We start from the raw sequence: 21,600 nt of genomic DNA, 5'->3' as shown, positions 1-21,600 counted from the left end.
AACACAATACCTGGCCTAACACAACAAAGGCTTATTATTGATTGATTCACTGGGAGAAGGGCAGTAAGTACAAGACATATCAAGATTAAAGCATACTATGTCCCAGGGAACTTCCTCTAAGCTACTCCCCTCTTTTAAAGGAACATCTGGATCCAGGCTCTCAAAAATCTGATAGAAACTTTGAAACATTAATTAAAAAATAAAAAACTTTAGTCTTAAAAAGCAATTTGGAACCTAATGGTTAAAGTGGTGGGAAGTGAGTCAACAAGAATTTATTTTAAAACCTATTATGTGCTTGGTATTGTGATAAACTCTAAGAATACCAAAAAAGGCAAAACCCCAATACTGCTCTTATAGAGCTCATAGTCTAATGGGGCAGTTGACTTGGAAGCATTCAGTTCCATAGCATACAGAGAAAATAGATAACATAATCTTGAACAAAAAGGCACTATGATCAAATGAGATAGTATTTGTTAAAGCACTTTGCAAACCTTGAAGTGATCTCTAAGTGTTAGCTATTATTATGGTTATTAATAAGTATAGAAAAAGAACAGATACACATTAATTCTTGATCCTTAATTGTTCCCTTGTCAGGATCAATCAATATTTATTAAACCCCTTAATTTCTTAGTCCCTCATGAAATGACATTTAAGAACAGTTAAGTTTCATTTTAAAGCTGAAAATCTGTCTTTGATGAATTTTTGATTCTCAAATATTCAAACAAACTGGTGATCTCATTATTGTTAATAATCACTCCAACAATGCAGGTCCTGTCTGGCCTTGGCCATACCAACCCAGTACACCCAGGAGCATTTTCCACTTTGAAGATATACTAAGGGAAACATATAGACTGTCTAATAGTTATACTTGGCTCTTGTCCTGTCACCCAGATCATCTTTTCTCATACACACAAAAAACTAATAAATATTCATTTTGGTTATACAATCTGATTTAAAGATATACATTAAAAAATTAAAAACATGTCTCACGTGTTTGCATCGGGGCTTCCCCTGTCTGGAATGCTCACTTTCTTCTCCTCTAACTCTTGAAATTCCTAGCTTCCAAGTTTTACCAGAGAGCTCCAGTTATTAAAGCCCTTTCCTTGAATTTACTTTGTATTATTTTGTATATGCTTATCTAGGAACATGCTGTGTTCCCTTAGTAGAATGTAAGCCTCCTTAAGGGTAGGGACTTCTGAAAGTTATCCAAGTCTGAACCACTTCAATAAACTACACCTATTAAAATGAAATGTTTTACCTTATAAGAAATCTCAAAGTTTTCACCACCCCAGATCTGAAGACCTGGGTCATAGAGACCCAATTCAAAGAAGAAATCTCGTTCAATGGCGAATAATCCACCAGCCATGGCTGGGGACCTAAGAAAACAAGACAATAAAATAACTTAAATCCAAACAAAAAAAGCAAGACAAAACAAAAGTCAACAGAAAGCTATCCCCTCTTGCACACAATCAAATAATTGAATAATTGGGAGAAAATAAAATTAATGACCAAACAAAAAGAAATTATTAAGCCTTCATAAAATAATCTACTTAAGTTTGCCCCTTCAGTGATTTTTTTTCTTCCTTTTACAAACTACTCAGTCTTGGCTCAATAACTGGAAGGAGCCTCTATCCCTGCCCAAACTTTCTGTTGCCAATCCAGGGAGATCCTTCAAGCTGAAAATGAAGCTTGGCTTTAGCTGAATACAAAGTATTCACTGCTTCTTCTCCTAACCAGCTGGATGGTGGTGCTGTCGGCTCTGCTAACTGCTATTACGATGATTCCTATGACTTATTCTGGGAAGAAGGAAACCACTACCCACTAGCAGCAAGCTGCCATTTTTTAATTTAATAGTTCAGGGACTTGACAAATGAAAGGGGGCTGTAAATCTCTGAAGGATGGAAGCAGAATAGCTACAGTTTGTGCATCTGCAGTGGCCGCTGGTAACCTGATGCCTCAATTGGCACATGAAACCTCATTAGGAATGGAACAGTAATTCTATTAAGAAAGCAAAATCTTATAAGGCACAAGCTGTTCTAGTCTTCGGTTTGTCCTTAGAGTACGCTACTAAAATATCTAGTCATATTCTAATGACATATGCTGTTCTGTTTCTTAAAATTATTCTCATAACTGTGCCTTTTGGAGTTGCAAGAATATCTTGGCAGATATTTAATCTGGAGAGTCATGGGATGTTTTTCTTTTAAAGGATTCCACAGATGATTTTAAGGGAAAAACTTGTTATAAAAATGTGGTAAATAATTTTTAAAATTTATTAGCCCAAAGAATAGACAAATAGAAGAATTCTGAACTGTTTTATAACTGTTCTAATTTGATATCCCCAGACTTGAATTCCCACACTTGACCTTTATAATTTCTTTTTGCTTTCAATTTTAGTTAAGGAAAAGCATAAAAAAATCACATAAATCACATAAAAGATTTAAACAACATCATTTGCATCTTTCACAAAATCATGACCATTCCCCTCCACAACACTGAACAAGGGATATTGAAAATAATCATAAAAAACCTAGTTTCCCAGAGCTTTGACAAAAGCGATAAAAAAGCGCACTCCTGAAATAGTTGGAGAAAATATTTCATTTTATGACATATTTTGAAGATAACATTCACCAGTGGAGAAACAAAAGAAATGGGATGTGATAAATTGTTTTATTTGGAAAATGGATAGTATGGGGCACATGTGGTGGGGGGGAGAGAAAGGGAAGTCAATTTTTGAAAGAGCTTTCTTTCCAATTGAACCTATTCCTGAGAACAAATAGAAACAGAGGATCCTGTTTAACATTTCTGGAGCCTTCCACCTCTACTCATCAAACTTGACCTGCTATAAAACGTGAAGGGCAGAACTGGCACATACAACTGAACAGAATATTATATTTGTTTTTTTTACCGTTTGTCCTTCAAAGTTCACAAGAGTTAAACCCAGCCATTATAAGATCTATGAGAATTTTGCTTTTTAAGCAGTTTATACAGTGTGTCCCAAAGCTTAAAACTATACCAAAATTTTGGGACACACTATATTTCATGTTACATATGATATTCTCATTATTCTCAAAAGAATTATAATTTAAATATGATTCTTGTAGGAGAAGTGGAGAAGGAATGATTTTATTCAATGGTGCTTGGAAACAAAGCTCTCATATCATTACTTTTTCCCCCCACACGGAAAAAGTAAATTTTCAGTGAGCATATTTGGTACAAATTTCAATTTAAGTAATCAACAAGGGAGAAGCAGCAAGGATAATTTTTGCAGTTCTACTAGTAAGTATTAGTAAAAAGGAAATGAAATTTTTTATATTCTCTCTGACATAGCACAGGAGTTGTTAGTAGCAGAAGCTTAGTTTCTCTTAAGTATTTAGCAGTATTTAGATTAAGGTCTATGAGAGTGGAAGATAAGTGACTTCGTGATTACCGATAAGGCTCAGTTTTTGTCTTTCTCATGGTCTTCTCCCGTTGGGTCAGAGGCACTCTCTTCCAGAGCAAACTCCAATCCCACGCTCCTCGAGCGTACCCATCTTCATCACCACCCCCTTGGGGCATAATTTTAAAATTGTGGCCATCTATGATATCTATAATCGGCACAGTACATACGGTTCTGTAGTGTAGTGATGGTTGCAGGAAAGATGAAATGGAGGAATATGGACCCATATATTTTACACGCGTTCATGAGGAGGAAAAAAACAAAACAAACCACTTAGAGGAACAGTTGGCTTCAGAAGGCAAAAAAACAATGTTCTTTACCGATAAGGCTCAGTTTTATGTTTTCGTTTGGCCTTTTCCTTGTGGCTTAGTGGAATACGTTTCCAGAGCAAACTCCAGTCCCAGGCCCCTCTGGCAAAACCATCTTCGTCCCCACCTTGCTGAGGTTCAATGGAATAATCATTCCCATCTATGTAATCTATTAGAGGCACAGTACATGTAGTTCTGAAACATTTACAGAAAATGAAAAAGCATTTTAAACGTAAGAACTGAAAACTACCTATTCCAACACTTCCCATGACGCTGTCAAATTTGTAAGCTTGTCATAATCTTTTAAATCGAGTAGCAAATAGATTAAGGAACTTTTACCATTGAAGGAAAAATGGAATCTCCTTTTCTTTTTTTACAAAGAACTAAGAGAGAAGGCCTAAGAGTGGGATGCATGTACATTGTAGAAGGGCAAGAGCTAAGTCCTTGGGTTTGTTAATAATGCTTTTTCCTTTATGTGTTTCTATAGGCTCTGAAACTTGTGACTAAACTGCTAGCAGCCCTTCACTGCCCTTCCCTGAAAATAAATATATAAATGAATGAATTAAGGAAACAGAGCTTGCCACATGGCCTGAGCTGTTTCTGTTCTGGTTGATTTTATTCCCTCAGGGCAGTTAATGGAGAGATGGACATTAGCACCTCCTACCTCTGAAAACAATCCAGACTGTCAGCAAAGGTACTGAGATACTGGCTTTTTTTTTTTCTTTTTGAAAACAAAACAAATCTCACCCTTGCTCCAACCCCCACCCATTTCCCAGCAGGGGAAAAGAAGGCCCAAGGCCAAACAAAAGCAAGGAATAAGCTCTATATTTAAAGCAGAGCATCCTGCTTCTTTGAACTTCAGGGAAGGGCTGTCCTGGATGGAAAATGAAAAAGATTTTTAAAAATTAGCATTGTAAAGATAAATATAATCTTCGCTTCACTCCTCTTTATCCTAAAGAGTTTTCTTCATTTATTTACTGAAACAGATATTAGTATCTTCCCTAAACAAGTATCTGGCATTTATTAAGCACTATAACGTTCTAGGAAATGTGCTAAGTATTTTACAAACATTATGTTTTTCTTCAAAGTAACAGAATGCAAATGAGAAAAAAGTCAAGGGAGTTCTTAACCTGGGTTCATGAATTTTTAGAAAACTATTTTGATAACATTATCTAAATATAACTGGTCTCTTTTGCATATATGTTTTCTATGTATTATTATTTTATGCATTTAAAAACAGGCGAGTCAGAGGTTTTACTAGACAGTTACACACACACACACACACACACACACACACACACACACACATACACAAAATTAAGCACCCTTGCTTTACAATGATGACTTGATACATAAACATGGGGAAATGTTTCTCTTTGAATTTTTATTCTATTCTAGGTCACAGTAGAGTACCTAGCTTGGAATCAGGAAGACCTGAATTAAATCTAGTTTTAATGGAACCCTTGGCAAATTACTGAAGCTCTGTTTTGCCTCAGTTTCCTCATCTGTAAAATGAGCATAAGAATAGTATCTATTATCCAGAGCTGTTTTGATAATGAGATAAAAAGTGTAAATTACTTAGCACAATGCCTGACACATACAGCCAGCAGCTTTATATAAATGTTATCCATTATTACTCTTCTCCTCATAATTGTGTATAAGGAGGGCTAAAGGCACTGTAGGATCAAAGGCTGTTCTCCTGAAATTCTCTGGATTGTCACTTCCTTATTGCCCTCAACAGGATCACATATTTAGAGCTGAAAGGAAATATGTAGCTTCTCTAGTCAAAGCTTTTCATTCAGTGAAACCTAGAAAGCAGAGGTCATTTACTTAAGATCCTTTAGGTAGAGAGCCAGAATTTGAACTTAGTTATGTCATCTGATTAAAAATCTATAACTCTTTCCACTATATCACATTAGGAAGTAAGTTAGTTCTCTCTCTACTTTATTTTTTAAAGTGACTTCTACAGAAATGATAGCAAAGAACATTTACAGTATTCTAGATGCAAGGCCTATTTTCAGATTGCACATAGTATTTACAATTTTCCTCCAATAGTATTTTATTTTTCCAAGTACATGTAAAGATAGTTTTTATCATTCATTTTTGTAAGACTTAGTGTTCTAAAATTTCCCACCCTTCCCAAGACACAAACAATCTGATATAGGTTTAATATGTGTAATCCTTTAAAACATATTTCCATATTTGTCATGTTGTGTAAGAAAAATCAGACCAAAAGGGAACAAAAATACTATGAGAATGAAAAAACAAATTTAAAAAAAAGGTGAAAATATTTAAATTTACTTTTTAAAAAAATTATATTCCTGCTTTAACCCATGCATTGTCTTGACTTCACATAGTATCTTTCCAGGGTCCTCAAGATAGTTTACATATTAATTAAATCTCAATTTTCTTGTAAACTATAAAGAGAAATAGGGATCTCCTGCATTTTGTAAAATGGAAAATGAAGACTGAAGGTAAAAACAGTTGTCTGGTTTATTAATAGAATAGATCAATCCCAAATTCTTTTTTCCCCCCATTGCTGATTTGCTTCTTTCTTTCATTAAATTATGCTTTCCTTCACAGGCTTAACTATATAAACATTCCTTATAACATCTTTATATTTTCTATAAATTATTAATTCCCAATAGCATCTTTAAAACTTGGATCAACATTTCAAATATACTAGTGAGTCTTTTCCATATGGGATTCACTCTAAAATAGAATTAAGAGGTAAATTGGCACAACCAAGATTGAAGAAAAAACAAATATTTCCAGGGCTAAAATTGTGTTGTTAGGCACAAGCTCAGAGGGGTTAAGAATTCTTAAAACTCTTCCCATTATTTTCTAGGTGAAACTACAAATGGTTCCTTGTTTACTTTTTTTCCTTATGTAATTTTAAAAATCTCTCTTCTATCAGAGTTTAGCATAGCACCTGGCACACAACCTTTAATAAATGTTAACTGATTGATTGATTCTTATCCCTCAAATGATTAAGTGTATTTTGTTATTCTTTTCTTTCCTTTGGAGAAATTTAACAATGGGCTAGCTACTGACTGTGCCAACAAACTTTTTTAAAAATGTTATTTTCTGCTCTAAATTAAGGTGAGGAAAAAGTTGAAAAAATGTAGAACATTTAATATCATTTAATGAACTACCATCATATCTTGTACCAAGTAACACATGAAGCAAAAAATCAATAATAGGTTCTTAATGAAACTGATGCACAGATGCATGACAGTAGAAAAGAGCCTTCATTTTGTTAATATTCCATCCTGAAACTATCTACATGACTATTAGAAAGTCACAAACTACCTGGGCTTGTTAACTCACTTGTATAAAAGGAAAGGGTTGGGTCCAGATGGTTTCTGAGATCTCTTCCTGCTCTAGACTATAAGTTCTTTCCCTTTCCCCAAATTCACTGTAATTTTTTTTTTTTTAACCCTTAATAGGAACCTGAAAAAAATCAACGGAATAAGTAAGGAGGATTCTTAATTTGTTCAAGCTGGATTTGGCATGTCTAATTTTCCCAGAGTCCCAAGAACTCTAGTTGTAGCTTAGGATCACAGGCACCTTTTAAGAACACTTATTGTTTTCTAATAACCACCCAGAAAGTCTTGGAATTTGGGATATTAAATTCTAAGAGGTCCTTTGGGTTCATAAGAAGAGGAAGAGCAACTATTAAAATTTTAAGTTAAGCTCTCAAGAAAATTAAAAGACCTACCCAGGAAAGATCTTTAAGACACTATGTTTACTGGTCACTATATCACTTTTTTTTAAAAAAAGTAATATTAAATTTATCTGTCACTTTGATAAAGTAGTGTAGCAGTAGTGCTGAGTCTGGAGTCCAAAAGATCTGAATTCATATGTGGTCTCAGACATTTACTCTCTGTGTGACTCTGCACAAATCATTTAATATGTCTTCTTCAACTGCAAATAATAACAGTACCCAAACCCTAGGACTGTTGTGAGGATCAAATGAGATAATTGTAAAACGCTTAGCACAGTGCCTGGCATATGATAAGTGCTTAATAAATGCTTTTTTTCTCCCTCCCTTGTCCCTTATCCCTCTCTCCCTTTTCTCCTTTCTCTTTCTTTCTTTCTTTTTCTTTCTTTTCTCCCTTTCTCCCTTCTGTTCCTTCTATTACTTCTTTCCTTTCTTCCTCCCTTCCTCCTTAATTCCTTCTATCCTTCCTTCAGCAGAAGTGGCAGCATGGCATTGTGAGTAGAGAGCTGGAATTGGAAAGGAGATTTGAATTTATGTCCTGCTTCTGAAACACAGTGTTGTCTCAGATAATTTTCCAAGATGTTTATGTGCAGAAAAATTTTGGATCTGCATTGGAGGAGTTTTCTTACTAGGATTTCTTATGTTTTCCATTGTATTATTTTTTTTCCCCCTCTCAGTAATGACTGCACCAGGGAAAACGTAGATCTGGACTCCAAACAAGTTCACTTTAAGAATAGTCATTTTAAGATTTTCTGATGCTCACCCTAGTTTAAATGGAGATATTTAAAATTATCCTTGGGTAAATGTAAATGAAGGAGGGAGGGAAGGGGGTCTCCCAATAATAAATTAATCTCTATTGGAATGATTGGTGGTAAGCTTACCTCATAAATGTCAGATAGTATATCAATCTAGGATGATCTCCCCCAAAAAATATCAAGTGGAGGAAATGGCAGCACTTATGTCAAACTGACACAATGAACCTGAGCCCTAAGAGGCTGATTATTTTCAAACAAGAAGGGAAAAAAATCAAACAAAAGGAGAAGGAAAGTATTTGTTACCTGTCCTTAGATATAGGAGCTATAAGTGGCGCATACCAGTTTACTGCCACCTCACAGTGGGCATCAAGGTATATCAGAACCTTTAAAAAGAAAAGAGACAGGGTGATAGAAGACTCATTACTTTTGTATATATACCATATCATACATCATTTAAAGACAGATATAGCATTACTTTAATTTAGGATACATATAATGTCTGTTTAAACCAGCATTTCTCATTTGAATAAACAATGTAGATAAATAATTTAAAAATAATATATAATAATACTGAAAAATAATTTAAACTATAACAGTCTACTTGGACAAGCACGATATATAATTTTCATTGTACATTTTATTACTTCTAATTTTTAAAGATATCTGGTTTCTTCTCTGAGTTATATTAGTAGATCTTCAGGGGAGATGAAGCTATATATGAAATTTCCCCTACCTGTCCCAGTTTAGCTTTGTGGGCTCCAATACTTCGAGCCTGAATTAAACCTTCTCGCCTCTCATTTCGAAAAACCTTTACCAGGCCATTCCACTGTTTAATGTATTCATCTAGTCTCTCTTTTAAGTGTGCTGTAAAAAAATGGAAAAAAATACACAAATATTATTGATTAGGTTAGTTTTCATAAGTTTATTCCAATACCATTTCCCCAGGAAATGTGGAAAAGCCATAGGAAACTCAGCTGAATAATCCAACTATAGCTACACAGCTTTGATGGAGACTTTTCAGGCTGTAAGAAAATCCAAGTTATTGTCTTCAGTATAGATTTAAAAGAAAAACAATGAAAACAGAAGTTCATATATTTGATTACATCTTAGCTCAATATATATTATTTGGGTTAGTTTGCTTAATAAGAGTAAAAAAATGAGCATAAAGCTAATAAATATTAAAAGAAACACAATTATTTTGCCACAGACTTTCAGCTGGAGTTAAATTTTCTAAGTTTTGGGGAAGAGTAGACCCAGTTTGCCTTGGGCAGAGGCATTAGCTTAAAAATTTTCAGGATGGATATTCTCTGCAAATATTATATACATTCATTTAAATGTGATTATAGTATAGGTAGACCATTTATTCATTCCTTCCTGGATTGAGTTTCTCCAATCTTTCCTCTTATTAGGGGAATTTAATCCATTCACATTTATAATTATAATTGTTAAGTTTATACTTTCTTCCATAAATTTATTTTTTTATTCCTTCCCTCTGCTCTCCTCCTCTATTTATGTTAATTTGATCCTGGCTGGATATTGTTTTCAAAAGGATAATATTATAGTTGTTGTTACCATGAGATCACAAAAAATGGTTCCAGAACAAGAGAGAGAATAGAAGTGAACATGTATTACTTCCTTTGTACAAGCATTGGAAAATCTGCAGCCTTCATTTGGAAGAGGAATTTTAGCATGCTGTAACAAGTTTGCTCACATTATGCCAATGTTTCTATCATGACTTCCTTCTGAATGAAAACAGGCTTTGTTTATACCCCTAAACACACATGTGATTAGCTGACTGTAGGCAGAACTGGTTTCTGGAAGCTTTCATGATAGTTGGCTTGTAGATACACAAAAATGAGGCCCAGTTTTAAAAGAGTTTGGTCCATAAATACACTACCACACACACATACACACAAAATAGTTACTATGAGAGAAGAGTTGGTTGTATAAATGAGCACATCAATCTGGGCAAACATAACAGTCACTTGGCTCATCTTCAGAAAGCCTACTAGACAGAAACCCATATATAAGTATTCATACTAAAGAAGTTAAAGATTTTTACTAATATATGGGTTAGTTATCATAATCATTTGATGAGTTTAAAGAAAAAATTCTAGCATTTTTTTTTTTTTCTCCACGGGCTTGATTTTTTAAAAAATCAGTGACTTTATCAATGAAAGGACTTTCCTACCTGGCAAGAAATAATTTATTGTTTTTGTTTGCTTCTTCAGATCTCTTAGTTGTTTTGATAAATAACTAGGTAAAGTTAATTTTTATTGCCAGGAATAAAACTTAGGGGGTCTGTTCTTCAAATTCTAAGTTTCTGCTAATCATGGCCCAGAATGAAACATGAACTGTGGTGTGTAAGCCACATTGTAATTAAAACAATCAAAAAATATTCCCACTGATTTAAGGTTACTGTGTAGTAGTACACTATCAGTTTAGAAGGATGCCTCCAGGAATGATTTAATCAATTATTTGGATAAAAGTACAAAGCACACATTTATAAAATGTGTAGATGACACAAAACTGGAAGGTTTAGTAAATATACTGGATGATAGAATTAGTATGCCACATGATCCTGACAGCCTAGAACTTTAGGTCAAATCTAACAAGGTGAAATTTAATAGAATTATGTTTTACACTTGCATTAAAACACCACCAAACAAGTTGCACTAGTATAAGATGGACTGACTTGATTATACAACCATTAATGTGGAAAAAGATCTGGAGGTTTTGGTGAACTACCATCACAATACAAATCAACGGTGCAATACAGCAACCCTAAATGTTGTAAGAATAAGGAAGTGATAATCCCATTGTACTCTGTTATGGTTAGACTATGTGTAGGGTCTAGGCACTACACTTTAGACACTGAGGCAACTAGGAAAGAACTCAAGTTTTTGCCATACAAAACCTGGAAGATTGATTGAAAGAACTAAGGATGTTTAACCTGGATAAATTAGACTCAGCTCATCTTCAAGAATTTGAAGGGTTGATTTATGGAAGAAGGATTACATTTATTCTTTTCTGGTTTCAGAGAGAAGACAGAGATGGAAGTTATAAAGAGACAACTTTAGGTTTAAAGGGGAAAATTCCTTATATAATGAATAGAATAGGCAGTCTTGGAAAGATGGCGGGTTTTATTTTACAGGAGTTCTTCAAGCAAAGCCTAGGATCATTCAAAATCTCCAGATTTAGAACTGACAGGAGCCTCTGCATCACCTAGATATCAACTCTTATGATTTGACAGATAAGAAATAGGAAATCCAGAGAGGTGAAATGTTTTGGCCATAGAGATAGGCAGAGAGCAAGGATTTGAATCCATATTTTCCAACTTTAAATTCAGGTCTTTCAATGCTTCCTTGTGTAAAAAAGGGATTCTTTTTCTGTTATGTGTTGGACTAGAAAGCTATTAGGGTAGAAAAGTGGCACAGTGGGTAGAGCATCAGGCTTGAAGTCAAGAAGACTCACTGATCTGAATTCAACACTTCAACACTTAGCTGTGTGACTGTAATCAAATCACTTAACCCTGTTTGCCTCAGTTCCTCATCTATAAAGTGACCCGGAGAAGGAAATAACATCACCATCCCAGTAATTTTGCCAAGAAAACCCCAAATAGGGCCACAAAGTTGACTAAGCAAGAGAAGGGTATTGGCCCAAATATCCTTCCAACTCTGAAATTCTGTGATTCGTGATTTAGAGGTAATAGGTGGAGAGATGCAAGTGGAATAAACAGAACTCAAAAAAGGGAAAGCACTGAGGGATGTAGAGGAATAGTCTGGAAGGAACAGTGAATAACAGGAAGGATGCTTACTCTTCATCCTGGTCCCCTGAGAATAAGCAATTGTGTGGGTGGAATGGGGGAAAGGGAGTTGGTTGTGGGTAAGGAGGGTGTAGTCACCAATGTAATGGGTTTTCCAGAAATGTAGCATCCTCAGGGAAAGCCAGGTTTGCCTTAAATGAAGGGACTAGGATGCTGATCAAAATGTTTAAGGAAAAAGCATGAGTTCCAAAGATCTGTACATGTTCAATAGTGAAGAACAGCATAATATGAGAGGACAATAATCATAATTCTTCCAAGTGTAAACATCCTATTATTTCCAGCTTCCAAATTTTGAATTGAGAGAGATCTGTTCCCCTTTGTAGATTTCAAGTTATTTCTTTATTAAAGCAGGCCCATTATCCTTCCTCCCAGAGGTTTGTGTTTGGAAATGCTTTGACCTTTGAAGCAAAAGTCTTAAGTAAAAAGGGCTATTTTCTGAATTTAACTTAAATAATGGAGAAGAAAAGCAACCTTTCATTCAAATCTGATAATTTGAGTACTATATAATATAAGATCTTCAGCTTTAATTTTTTCTTGAAATAAAAAAATGAACTTAAGATCTTATGCTTTTCTGGTAAGAATCAAAACAGAAATGTGCCAAACAGATTTGCCAAAATGTTGGTTCTGAGTCCTCTGAAATTATATTTATTTTGAGGCATGCTCAAAGATAAGCTTTAAAATTTTGGGATTGGGATTGGGACTTCATTGGTTTAAGGTATTCCCAGATAAGGATTGTCCCTCTACTCATACAGGTTGGTATTATCTTTACAATTTACAATCATAGAATCTCACTCAGAGGTAAAAGGACTTGTCGAAGTCATAGGCTGTGTGTCAGCAGGAGCTTGAACTCAGGTCTTCTTAGCCTCAAAAGTCTGTTCTCTATTCACTATGCCATGTCACTTCTTAAGTAGATTCTAAAAAATAGTAAATTCAAAACCTATTTCAATAAACAAAAAGACATTATAAAATCCTATATTTGGAAAGGAGAAGAACCAAACCTTGCAAACTACTGTTTTTCCTTGGAGGTCCTTATTTTTGGACAGAAAACTTTTTAGTGTTCCTTCATTTTCCTTTTAGAATGCTCCTTTTCTACGTATATTTATTAACGAAGAAGAACTTGCCAACTCTTTATGACTTGAAAAGTGGTACTTTTAGTTTTACTGTCATTTTTGTGGATTGTAAATTTTTTATTCATCCTATAGTGTTTAAACACATTTTCCAAAATGTTTTTAAGGCAGTGTGAGTCTACTCTTACTGTGGATGTCTTAGCCAATTACCAAATTATAATATTCTAAACTAAATGCATTTGCTGCAATTGCATTTTAAAAAAATACAATAGGTTCTAACACAGAGATTTCAAAAATTCAGACTCAGTTGCACAAAGAAAGGGGAAGGAAGGAAGTGGGCAGGTTATGTTTCTTTCCTTCTGTTTGGTGGGTGCCACATGAGTTAAAAGATCACAGTTGTGATTGCTACTTTATAAAAATAACAGAAGCTGTGCAAGCCCCTAACCAAATGGTTGGCCTTGTTGTGGGAAGGTTAAATTCAAAGTTTGAACAAAGTTGTCAAGCCCTATTAGAATTGAGGTTAGGGCAAAAGTTTGTCTAAAATTTATTCCAATCATCGACCAAGTGCTCAAAACATCAGACACTCAATGCCTATTTGTCTATATTTACTAATTATATTTTCATAATCTTATACAATCTGATCAATGAGTTTTAGATTTTATGACATGGCTCCACTCTTACTGGGGAGGGGAAAAAAAAATCTAACTACTAGTTTGTTGAATATTTATCCCAAAAAGCATGGTAGTTAGTAGGAAATAAAAAATCCCAAAATTTAATAAGAAAAGACAAAAAAACATTTTGATGCTGTTGAGTGAGCTGACTACTTGGCCAATTTCCAGAGTTCCACTTAACACTTCATCAACAAAGTGGAAAAACCCCATAAACTTGAGTCTGGATTTATTTAGGGCCAGACAATATTTGTTTGATTTTGACTTGGTATTTTATCTTTCATTCAATATTTTTGGTATTTGGAATGGACATTCAATTTTATACTTCAGAATAGTTGCTGGCAGAAAAAAAAAAAGTTCCTAAAAAATCTTTTTTTTTAAAATTATTTTTGTTTGCTTTTTAAAAAAATCTTGAAAACCTTTATATCAATATCTTTTTTTTTTGGGGGGGGGGATTGTTTTGCAAAACCGATCAAAGATTAACCAATAGAAATGGCTGCTGAGTAACATGACATAAAAGATAACAGATACTTCATTTTATCCAAAAGTTTGAAATCAATTTAGAATAAAATGAGTTTTAGAACAGCTTTTTTATATACACATAAACTAGAAATTCATTTTCCCTGTCAAAGCCCATATTGATATCATCAATCAAGCGCCAAACTCCAAGGTAGTCAAACAGGTCAAATCTCTGTTTTGGCAATTATGAATAGTCAACAAACCATTACAACACACCTGAGATGGCAGTGTTTTTAAGCTGTTCAATAAATTTCCATTATTATTAATTTCTCATAGAATCTAAGGCCAAAAAATTGAGACAAATTTTTGTCCCTGCTAAAAATAACTAGACATTTAAAGCCTTGCTAAACGAATCTACTTCAAATGACTCACTATGACATAAACTGATAGTTTTTTTTAAAGTCTCAAAATTTTTGATTCTGTAAAAATTCATTTATATTCTTTCTTAGATAAACCCATAGCTTAGAAAAGTTAATACATTTCTAAGCTCTTATTTTAAATTATTACTTGGACAATTAATTCTTTTGAAGGGAGAAAATATAATGTTAATTCTATAATTCATTACCTTTATTACTAAAATCATCAATTAACACAATTTCTGCCAAATATTTCCTTGGCGTCCTTTTAATTACACTGTGAACCGTTCTCATGAGAGTTGACCATCCTTCATTATGGAAGACAATGACAACACTGGAAGTGAGCAGGTTTTCATCATAATGCCAATACTTGCATCTGTAAAAAGATTGTAATTGGGTTATTTAGAGGCATTCTATAATTGTCAGTAATAGCTGTTGCAAATACAAGAGGCCCACTAGTTCTGATTTTACTAAGATCATGTTTACTGGGGACTTTCTTCTACTGACAAGTCTATATATAATACCGAATAAACAAAACACAAATGTTTCAGTTTTAATAGAACAACAATGAGAGAGGGAGGGGGAGAAAGAGAGAAAGGGAGTGAGAAAGAAAGGAAGGAAGGAGAAGAGAAAAGGAGGGAGAGAAAGCATAGCAGACAGACATGTGCATTATGGTTTAAAGTGAAAATAAGGCACTCCCAATTAGACTTCATTTCTAAGCAGCCAGGCGCACTTCCTGCTTTTTAAGGAGCTCTAAATGGTAAATTCACTTAGGAAAGGGCTATTTACTGTCCTCAACTCATGGATGCTTGAGAATGCTGTTATAATAATTTTTCCTTGTTTTCCCATATCCATAATTATCATTTTATATGACCTGGGATTGAACTTCAATCATTATTTTGTTTTTTTTTTTGTTTTTTTGTTTTTTTTTTTTTTGAACTTAAGCAACAGGAGGGGAAGGGGTATTGAGTCATATGGAGCATATGTTTAAGTTGCTGTGAGGAAACCACTGTGCAATTTTGTTTTAAAAACTTTTCCGCTATGTTCAAATGTGGCTAAAATGTTCAGAAAGATGAAAGGAAACTGGTTGGCCTAAACCAGGTTTTAAAACTTCTTAGGGTTACTAGGTTGGCTAAATAATCTTTAGCAATATTAAGTACAAACATAAGGGGTTTGATGTAGACTCAGATTTGCCTTGAATGTTGATAGGAGTCTTGAGCAGCAAGAAGACAAATTTCTTTTGTAGGCACTGTGTAGTTAAGTACAACTAGAGAAAAGTAGCAATCACCTCTTGATGATAAACTGGAGTTAAATACTTTTGATTTAAAATTCTCTAATGAAGTAGGTTGAAGGGATATATAGATATAAGTGCAGGTGGTCCAAAGCAAGAGTAAAAAACTGGACTGGCTTCATCCCAGATTGAGAACAGCTGAAGTTTGATGGAAGAAGATTACTTCTTCCCTGGGGAATGGGAATTTGTTTGTTCTTTAATTGTCTTTCGACATTTTGACCAAACTTTGAGTTGTCAAAGCTTGGTGAATAATAATTCAGAATGTGCTCACAGAATAGAATTATTTGTTTAGAAAAATATCTTCCTTGACCCCTTCCTCCCCTTACTATTTTTGACATTATTGATTATTTTTCCATAGCCTTTCTTTCTTTGGCTTTTGCTACCCTCTTTTCCATTTCTTATCCTATGTATTTAGTTCTTTCTTAGCATTCAGAATCATTATCCATAACCTGGTTCCTAATCATTTCTTACCTACCATTGTCAGATCCTATCAAATCTAACTCTCCAAAATATCTCTCATCTATATCCTTTTCCCCACTCTCTGGTCCAGGCCTTTATCACCTCTCATTTGCACTGTTAATTTAGCAATTCTTTTATTAAGAACCTACTATATGTAAGTCAATTCTCATTCAAAAATCTTTGGGGATATGAGAAAGCTTTTTACAAACTTCATTATGTCTTATTTTATTATCTATCTTTTTTTTTTTTAAAGTTTTGTTCATGTGTATTGTTTTTACATTAAAAACATTTTCAGATTATCTCCAACCTGTATGGAGGGCTCTCTTGTGATAAAGTAAGATGATTAAGTACAAGTAATAATAGTGAAATAAGAGTGAGTTCTTCTGAAAATTCATATGACATCCCATACCCATTCCCCAGAGGGAAGAAGAGAGAGAGAGAGAGAGAGAGAGAGAGAGAGAGAGAGAGAGAGAGAAAGAAAGAGAGAGAGAGAGAAAGGGAACAGAGAGGGAAATAGAGAGGAGAGAAATATGGGGATAGAAGGGAAGTTGGGGGGGGGGAGAAGACAGATTTCTTGACTAGAAATTCTGAAGTTAAAAATATACTATGGAAAAGAGGAAGGTGAAGCAGAAAGAAAACAAATGGGTTGTATTTATAATGATAATTTAAAAAAAAACCTATGTACCATTATTCTAATGAAAATTTTATTAGCTTGGTAGTTAGTAGGAAATAAATAAGCAAAGATTTTTATTATAAAAAATTCTATAGTATCAAATGATATATAAGGTGCTTTAAAAGCACAAAGCACAAATCATTCTACAAGCCTGTAGCTATTGAGTATATATCAAGTGTCCAACCCTAAAAGGCACTAAAAGTATTGTTGTGACTATTGAAAAAGTAGTGAAAGAAAAAGTCAGGACATAAAAGGAACAGCCTATCTATGACAATTCAGTCACCATAGACAAGAACAAATCCATATCTTTATCTTTCTGAACAATCTCAATTTTCCCCTCTCCAAAATAAGTAACCATTCAGAAAATTATTTTTAAAATTAAACTAATAACCAATTTTATTTTTATTTAACTTTTATTTGTAGTAAGTTTATTTTTAATACACATTGCTTATGAATCAGAGCAAAAGCAAAAAACAGACCCAGAGATTAAAAAAAAAAAAAAAGAAGTGAACATAGCATATTGTGATTTACATTCAGTCTCTTTAGATCTTTTTCTGGATGCAAATGACATTTTCTGTCCAACGTCTATGGGGATTGTTTGGGATCACTGAACCAAGAAGAACCAAGTCTTTCACAGTTGATCATCACACATTCCTGCTGTTAATGTGTACAATGTATTCCTGGTACTGCTTGTTTCACTCAGCATCAGTTCATGTAAATCTTTCCAAGTCTTTCTCTAATTAGGTTGTTCATCATTTTTTGTAGAACAGTTAATATTCCATTAACTTCATGGATCACAGTTTGTTCAGCCATTTCACAATTGATGGACATACACTCTTTTCCCAATTCTTTGCTACTAAAAAAAGAGCTGCTACATTTTTGCATATGTGAGTCCTTCTCCATCCTTTATGATTTCTTTGGGATACAAACCCTGTAAAGGCACTGCTGGGTCAAAGGGTACGTACAGCTTCATAGCCTTTTGGCCATAGTTCCAGATTGTTCCCCAGAATGATTGGATCATTTCACAACTCCACTAACAATGCATTAATGTCTCAGAAGAACCAGTTTTATTTTCTCATTTTTTCTTTCTTATTCAAAGCCCGGTCTCTTAAAGATAGTTTTGATCTTTCCCTAAAGTTCATTCCACTCAGATCATCTTATCTAGATTGGAATTCTCCAATATAGCCCAACTCCAGTAGTAATGGGTAGAGATTAGATTCTTTTGTATAGATAGCTGGAGATGAAATGATTTAGGAATGTTGACATGATCAAAGTGACATCCCCTACTTATGTGAAAAAGTTTACCTCTCATTATAATAGTCATTCTTTCATTGATTATTAATCAATCAGAGTTGATTTTCATCCTCAGGGACACAGTCCTTTCTAAAAGTATTTTAACATCCAGCAACCTCCATGTGGGGTCTTTGGTTATGAAAGAGACTTCAATTTATTATTTACTAGCCTAATTAATAGATTATCAGATACACAGAAATTCTGTTTCTTGGACTTTTCAACCATGTCACCATGATTCAGGTCTAAAACACTCTACTCATTTAGAAAAGACCTCAGCAGGAGATTGATTAACTAGTCAATCAATAAACATTAAGTATTTATTATGTGCCAGGTTCAAGTGCTGGGGATAAAAAAAAAAGGCAATAGATATTCCCTTCCCTCAAGGACTTCACATTTTAATGGAAGGCAAAACATAAAAACAAAGTGGGAAGGGGTGGGGAGTGTTTGGTAGTTACTGAGAGTAGGCACTGGACTGGAATCATAAAAAATATGGGCTAAAAATTAAATGTTCATATAGAAAAAAGAAATTAGCTCTATCTACATTCCAGGTAAAATGGCACTGAAAATGAGGACTTCTGTACAGTGCAAATGTCTGTCACTAGTTTGAATGCTTGTGTCTTTATTTTTTTCCCCAGTCCTCTTCTCCCTCCAAAGTGTTCACTCTTATTATTATTCCTTTATTCCCTTATTGTTATCACGTTTAAACATTCTTTGTATAGTATCTTAAACATGCCTGGAAGAAATCCTGTTATATGGTCATTGGTGTAATTGACCTAAACAGAACACACAAATTTCTTGGTTTTTCCATAAACCCCCAACAGACAATGTGCCTTGTGCTGGTTCACTGCCTAACTCAAAGGAGTTGAGTTGTACTTGAACTGCTACTGGCTCTTTTGCCCCCAGGGTCATCTCCAGTCATCCTGATCTGTATCTGGACACTGCATCCAAATGGCTCTGGAGGAGAAAGCGAGGCTGGTGACTTTACACATCCCTGTCTCACTTAAATCCAATTCTTAAAGGTCATGCCATCACTTTCCTGATATCATGGTTTGAGAATGAAAAACAAACAGCAACACATCTGTCTCTGTGAATGGATCACAGCACGCCCAGACCCTTCCATCCTCCACCATCTCCCAAAGTCAGCCCCAGTTCTGATCACAGAAAGGATTGTAGGAAGACAAGACTTAGAGCTGAAAGGGATCCTAGAAAGCCAGCCCCTTCGCTTTCCAGATGAACAGAGTAAGACCCTTGAAATGTTAAGTGCCTAGCCTAATGTCTAAGAGAAAGCCAGGTCACTCCAAATACACGGCTCCTTCCACTGAACTCTGCCTGGTGGGCTGCTCTTCAAGAGTTAAGTCCTTCATGATATATTACAGAACAATTCATACTCCCTAGACATTTTCCCACAGTATTTTGGGTTATTTGTAATTCTGAGTCTTCTGAAGGAATTTCTATCCATGACTCAATGCTATATATCATATGACTATTACATAAAAATCAAAATAAACTAGAGTAGTGGAAAAATCCCATTTCTCCAAAGACAATTCTTTTAAATCATCTAGACGAGGGGCAGCTAGGTGGCGCAGTGGATAGAGCACTAGCCCTGAAGTCAGGAGGACCTGAATTCAAATTTGACCTCAGACTCTTAACACGTGCTAGCTGTGTGACCCTGGGTGAGTCACTTAACCCCAATTGCCTCGGGGTGGGGGGGGGAAGAGGGGGAAATCAATCTAGTGCTTAACAAAACATTTTAAAGAGGGTGGGGAGGAGTATGTAAGGTGGATAAGAGAGAAGCTTTCAGTCTTGGTGCCACCATTTACTTACAAAAAGTTATGAACATGTTACTTTAACTTTGGTTACCTCAGTTGGTAAAAAAAAAAAAATAAAGGTAATAGTGCTTGAATTGGAGAAGCCATGTTAGTACCAAACTCGTGAAATTAAGCCTCTGACATATAGTAGTTGTATGACCACAGGCAAGTTACTTAGCCTCAGTTTGCTCTGTAAAAGTATCAGCTACAAACAGGTTTCCTATCTGTTTATACAACTGAAGTTCTCTTCAAAAATCCAGACCAAAAAAACTTTAGAACTTATCTACTTTACAAGATTGTGAGGATTAAATGAGATAATGCATGTGAAAGTATTTTGTAATTGCAAAATATTATGTAAATATTAGTATTATTCATAAACTATACCTCCTTGCATTTAATAACACCATTAATTTTCTCCCAAAATTTATTTGGAAATGAGTTATGGGTTAGGTTTTCCAATTTCCAGTTTTATATTCTTAAAAGCTTAATGTGTTTGGACTCTCAAGGTTAGTTTAAATAGTGCCTATTTATAGAAAAACAATTAACTTTGAAGACTATTTAAACCATAAATAGCAAAATAGTGCTTCCTGCGATTCCTGGGCCTCTTGACTATTTCAAACATGGGTGATCTCAATGATGTGCATGTTCCCTCAGTGGAGGGACGGTCTTTTTACACTTGACTGCCATGCTGTGATTTTCTCATGTCGGATACCAATAGTTTCCCTACTTTCCCCTGGTCACACATCTAGTGTCAGAGGCTAGATTTGAACTCAGGAAGAGAAGTATTCCTGACTCCAGGGTCAACTACCTACCTGTCCTTGTTCTCCAGCACCAAGCATTAACTAGAATAAGGGTTGCTCGAATAGTTTAAGTAATGAGAAACTCACTAGTTCTAAAAGTAGGATATTTCATTATTGATTATCTCTGTTAGAAAATGATTCCTCATGTTGACCAGAACTCTCCCTTACAACTTTCACTTTGTTCTGTCTTGTTAACTTGGATACAAAAAGCAAACTGAAGGACACAAAGAGAATATCCGGGGGTGGGGCGGAGATGGGGGAGAAAGTGCTACACAGAGCATGGGCTGGGAATTTCCTGATCTGAGCTTCCCATGTATCTCACCAAATAGCATCCTTGGAGAAACTGAATTGCAACAATGTTGCTTCTTTTTTGTGGCATTATTGTATCTTTCAAACCTGGTCATGGGTGTTTGTCCTTCAGTTGTTATTTTGGGAGTCCCTAAGTAGGGCAGTTTCATCCCATTTGGCACAGTGACACCTGATTGGAGCTCCACAGGGAAAGCTTAGTTGGAGTAGAATGTAGATGGAGCCCTGAATGGAAAGGCAAGAATATGAGCAAACATGTAGCGACCCCTGATTAATGAGGACTATTTAGTCACGGAAGCCAAGTTCCCCAA

At 34.8% G+C, this 21,600-nt stretch overlaps 1 protein-coding gene across 2 annotated transcripts in view; it reads right to left on the bottom strand.

The window, feature by feature from the left end:
• GALNT7 (polypeptide N-acetylgalactosaminyltransferase 7) overlaps positions 1-21,600 on the bottom strand; it is a 194,121-nt gene that overhangs the window by 22,050 nt on the left and 150,471 nt on the right. The window contains exons 3-7 of one of the 2 annotated variants that reach the window (XM_051965899.1): positions 14,869-15,035; positions 8,957-9,087; positions 8,527-8,606; positions 3,757-3,939; positions 1,259-1,376 (exon numbers count right to left, since the gene is read on the bottom strand). In XM_051965899.1, coding sequence (XP_051821859.1) covers positions 1,259-1,376; positions 3,757-3,939; positions 8,527-8,606; positions 8,957-9,087; positions 14,869-15,035 — 679 coding nt within the window. Of the gene's footprint in view, positions 1-1,258; positions 1,377-3,427; positions 3,611-3,756; positions 3,940-8,526; positions 8,607-8,956; positions 9,088-14,868; positions 15,036-21,600 lie in introns of both variants that reach the window. The other variant, XM_051965898.1, reaches the window with a different exon arrangement.

This window comes from Antechinus flavipes, chromosome 6 (assembly GCF_016432865.1).
Source record: "Antechinus flavipes isolate AdamAnt ecotype Samford, QLD, Australia chromosome 6, AdamAnt_v2, whole genome shotgun sequence".
Classification (NCBI taxonomy): Eukaryota; Metazoa; Chordata; class Mammalia; order Dasyuromorphia; family Dasyuridae; genus Antechinus; species Antechinus flavipes.
The sequence above is the reverse complement of the archived record's forward strand: the minus strand, read 5'-3'. Positions and strand labels throughout refer to the sequence as shown.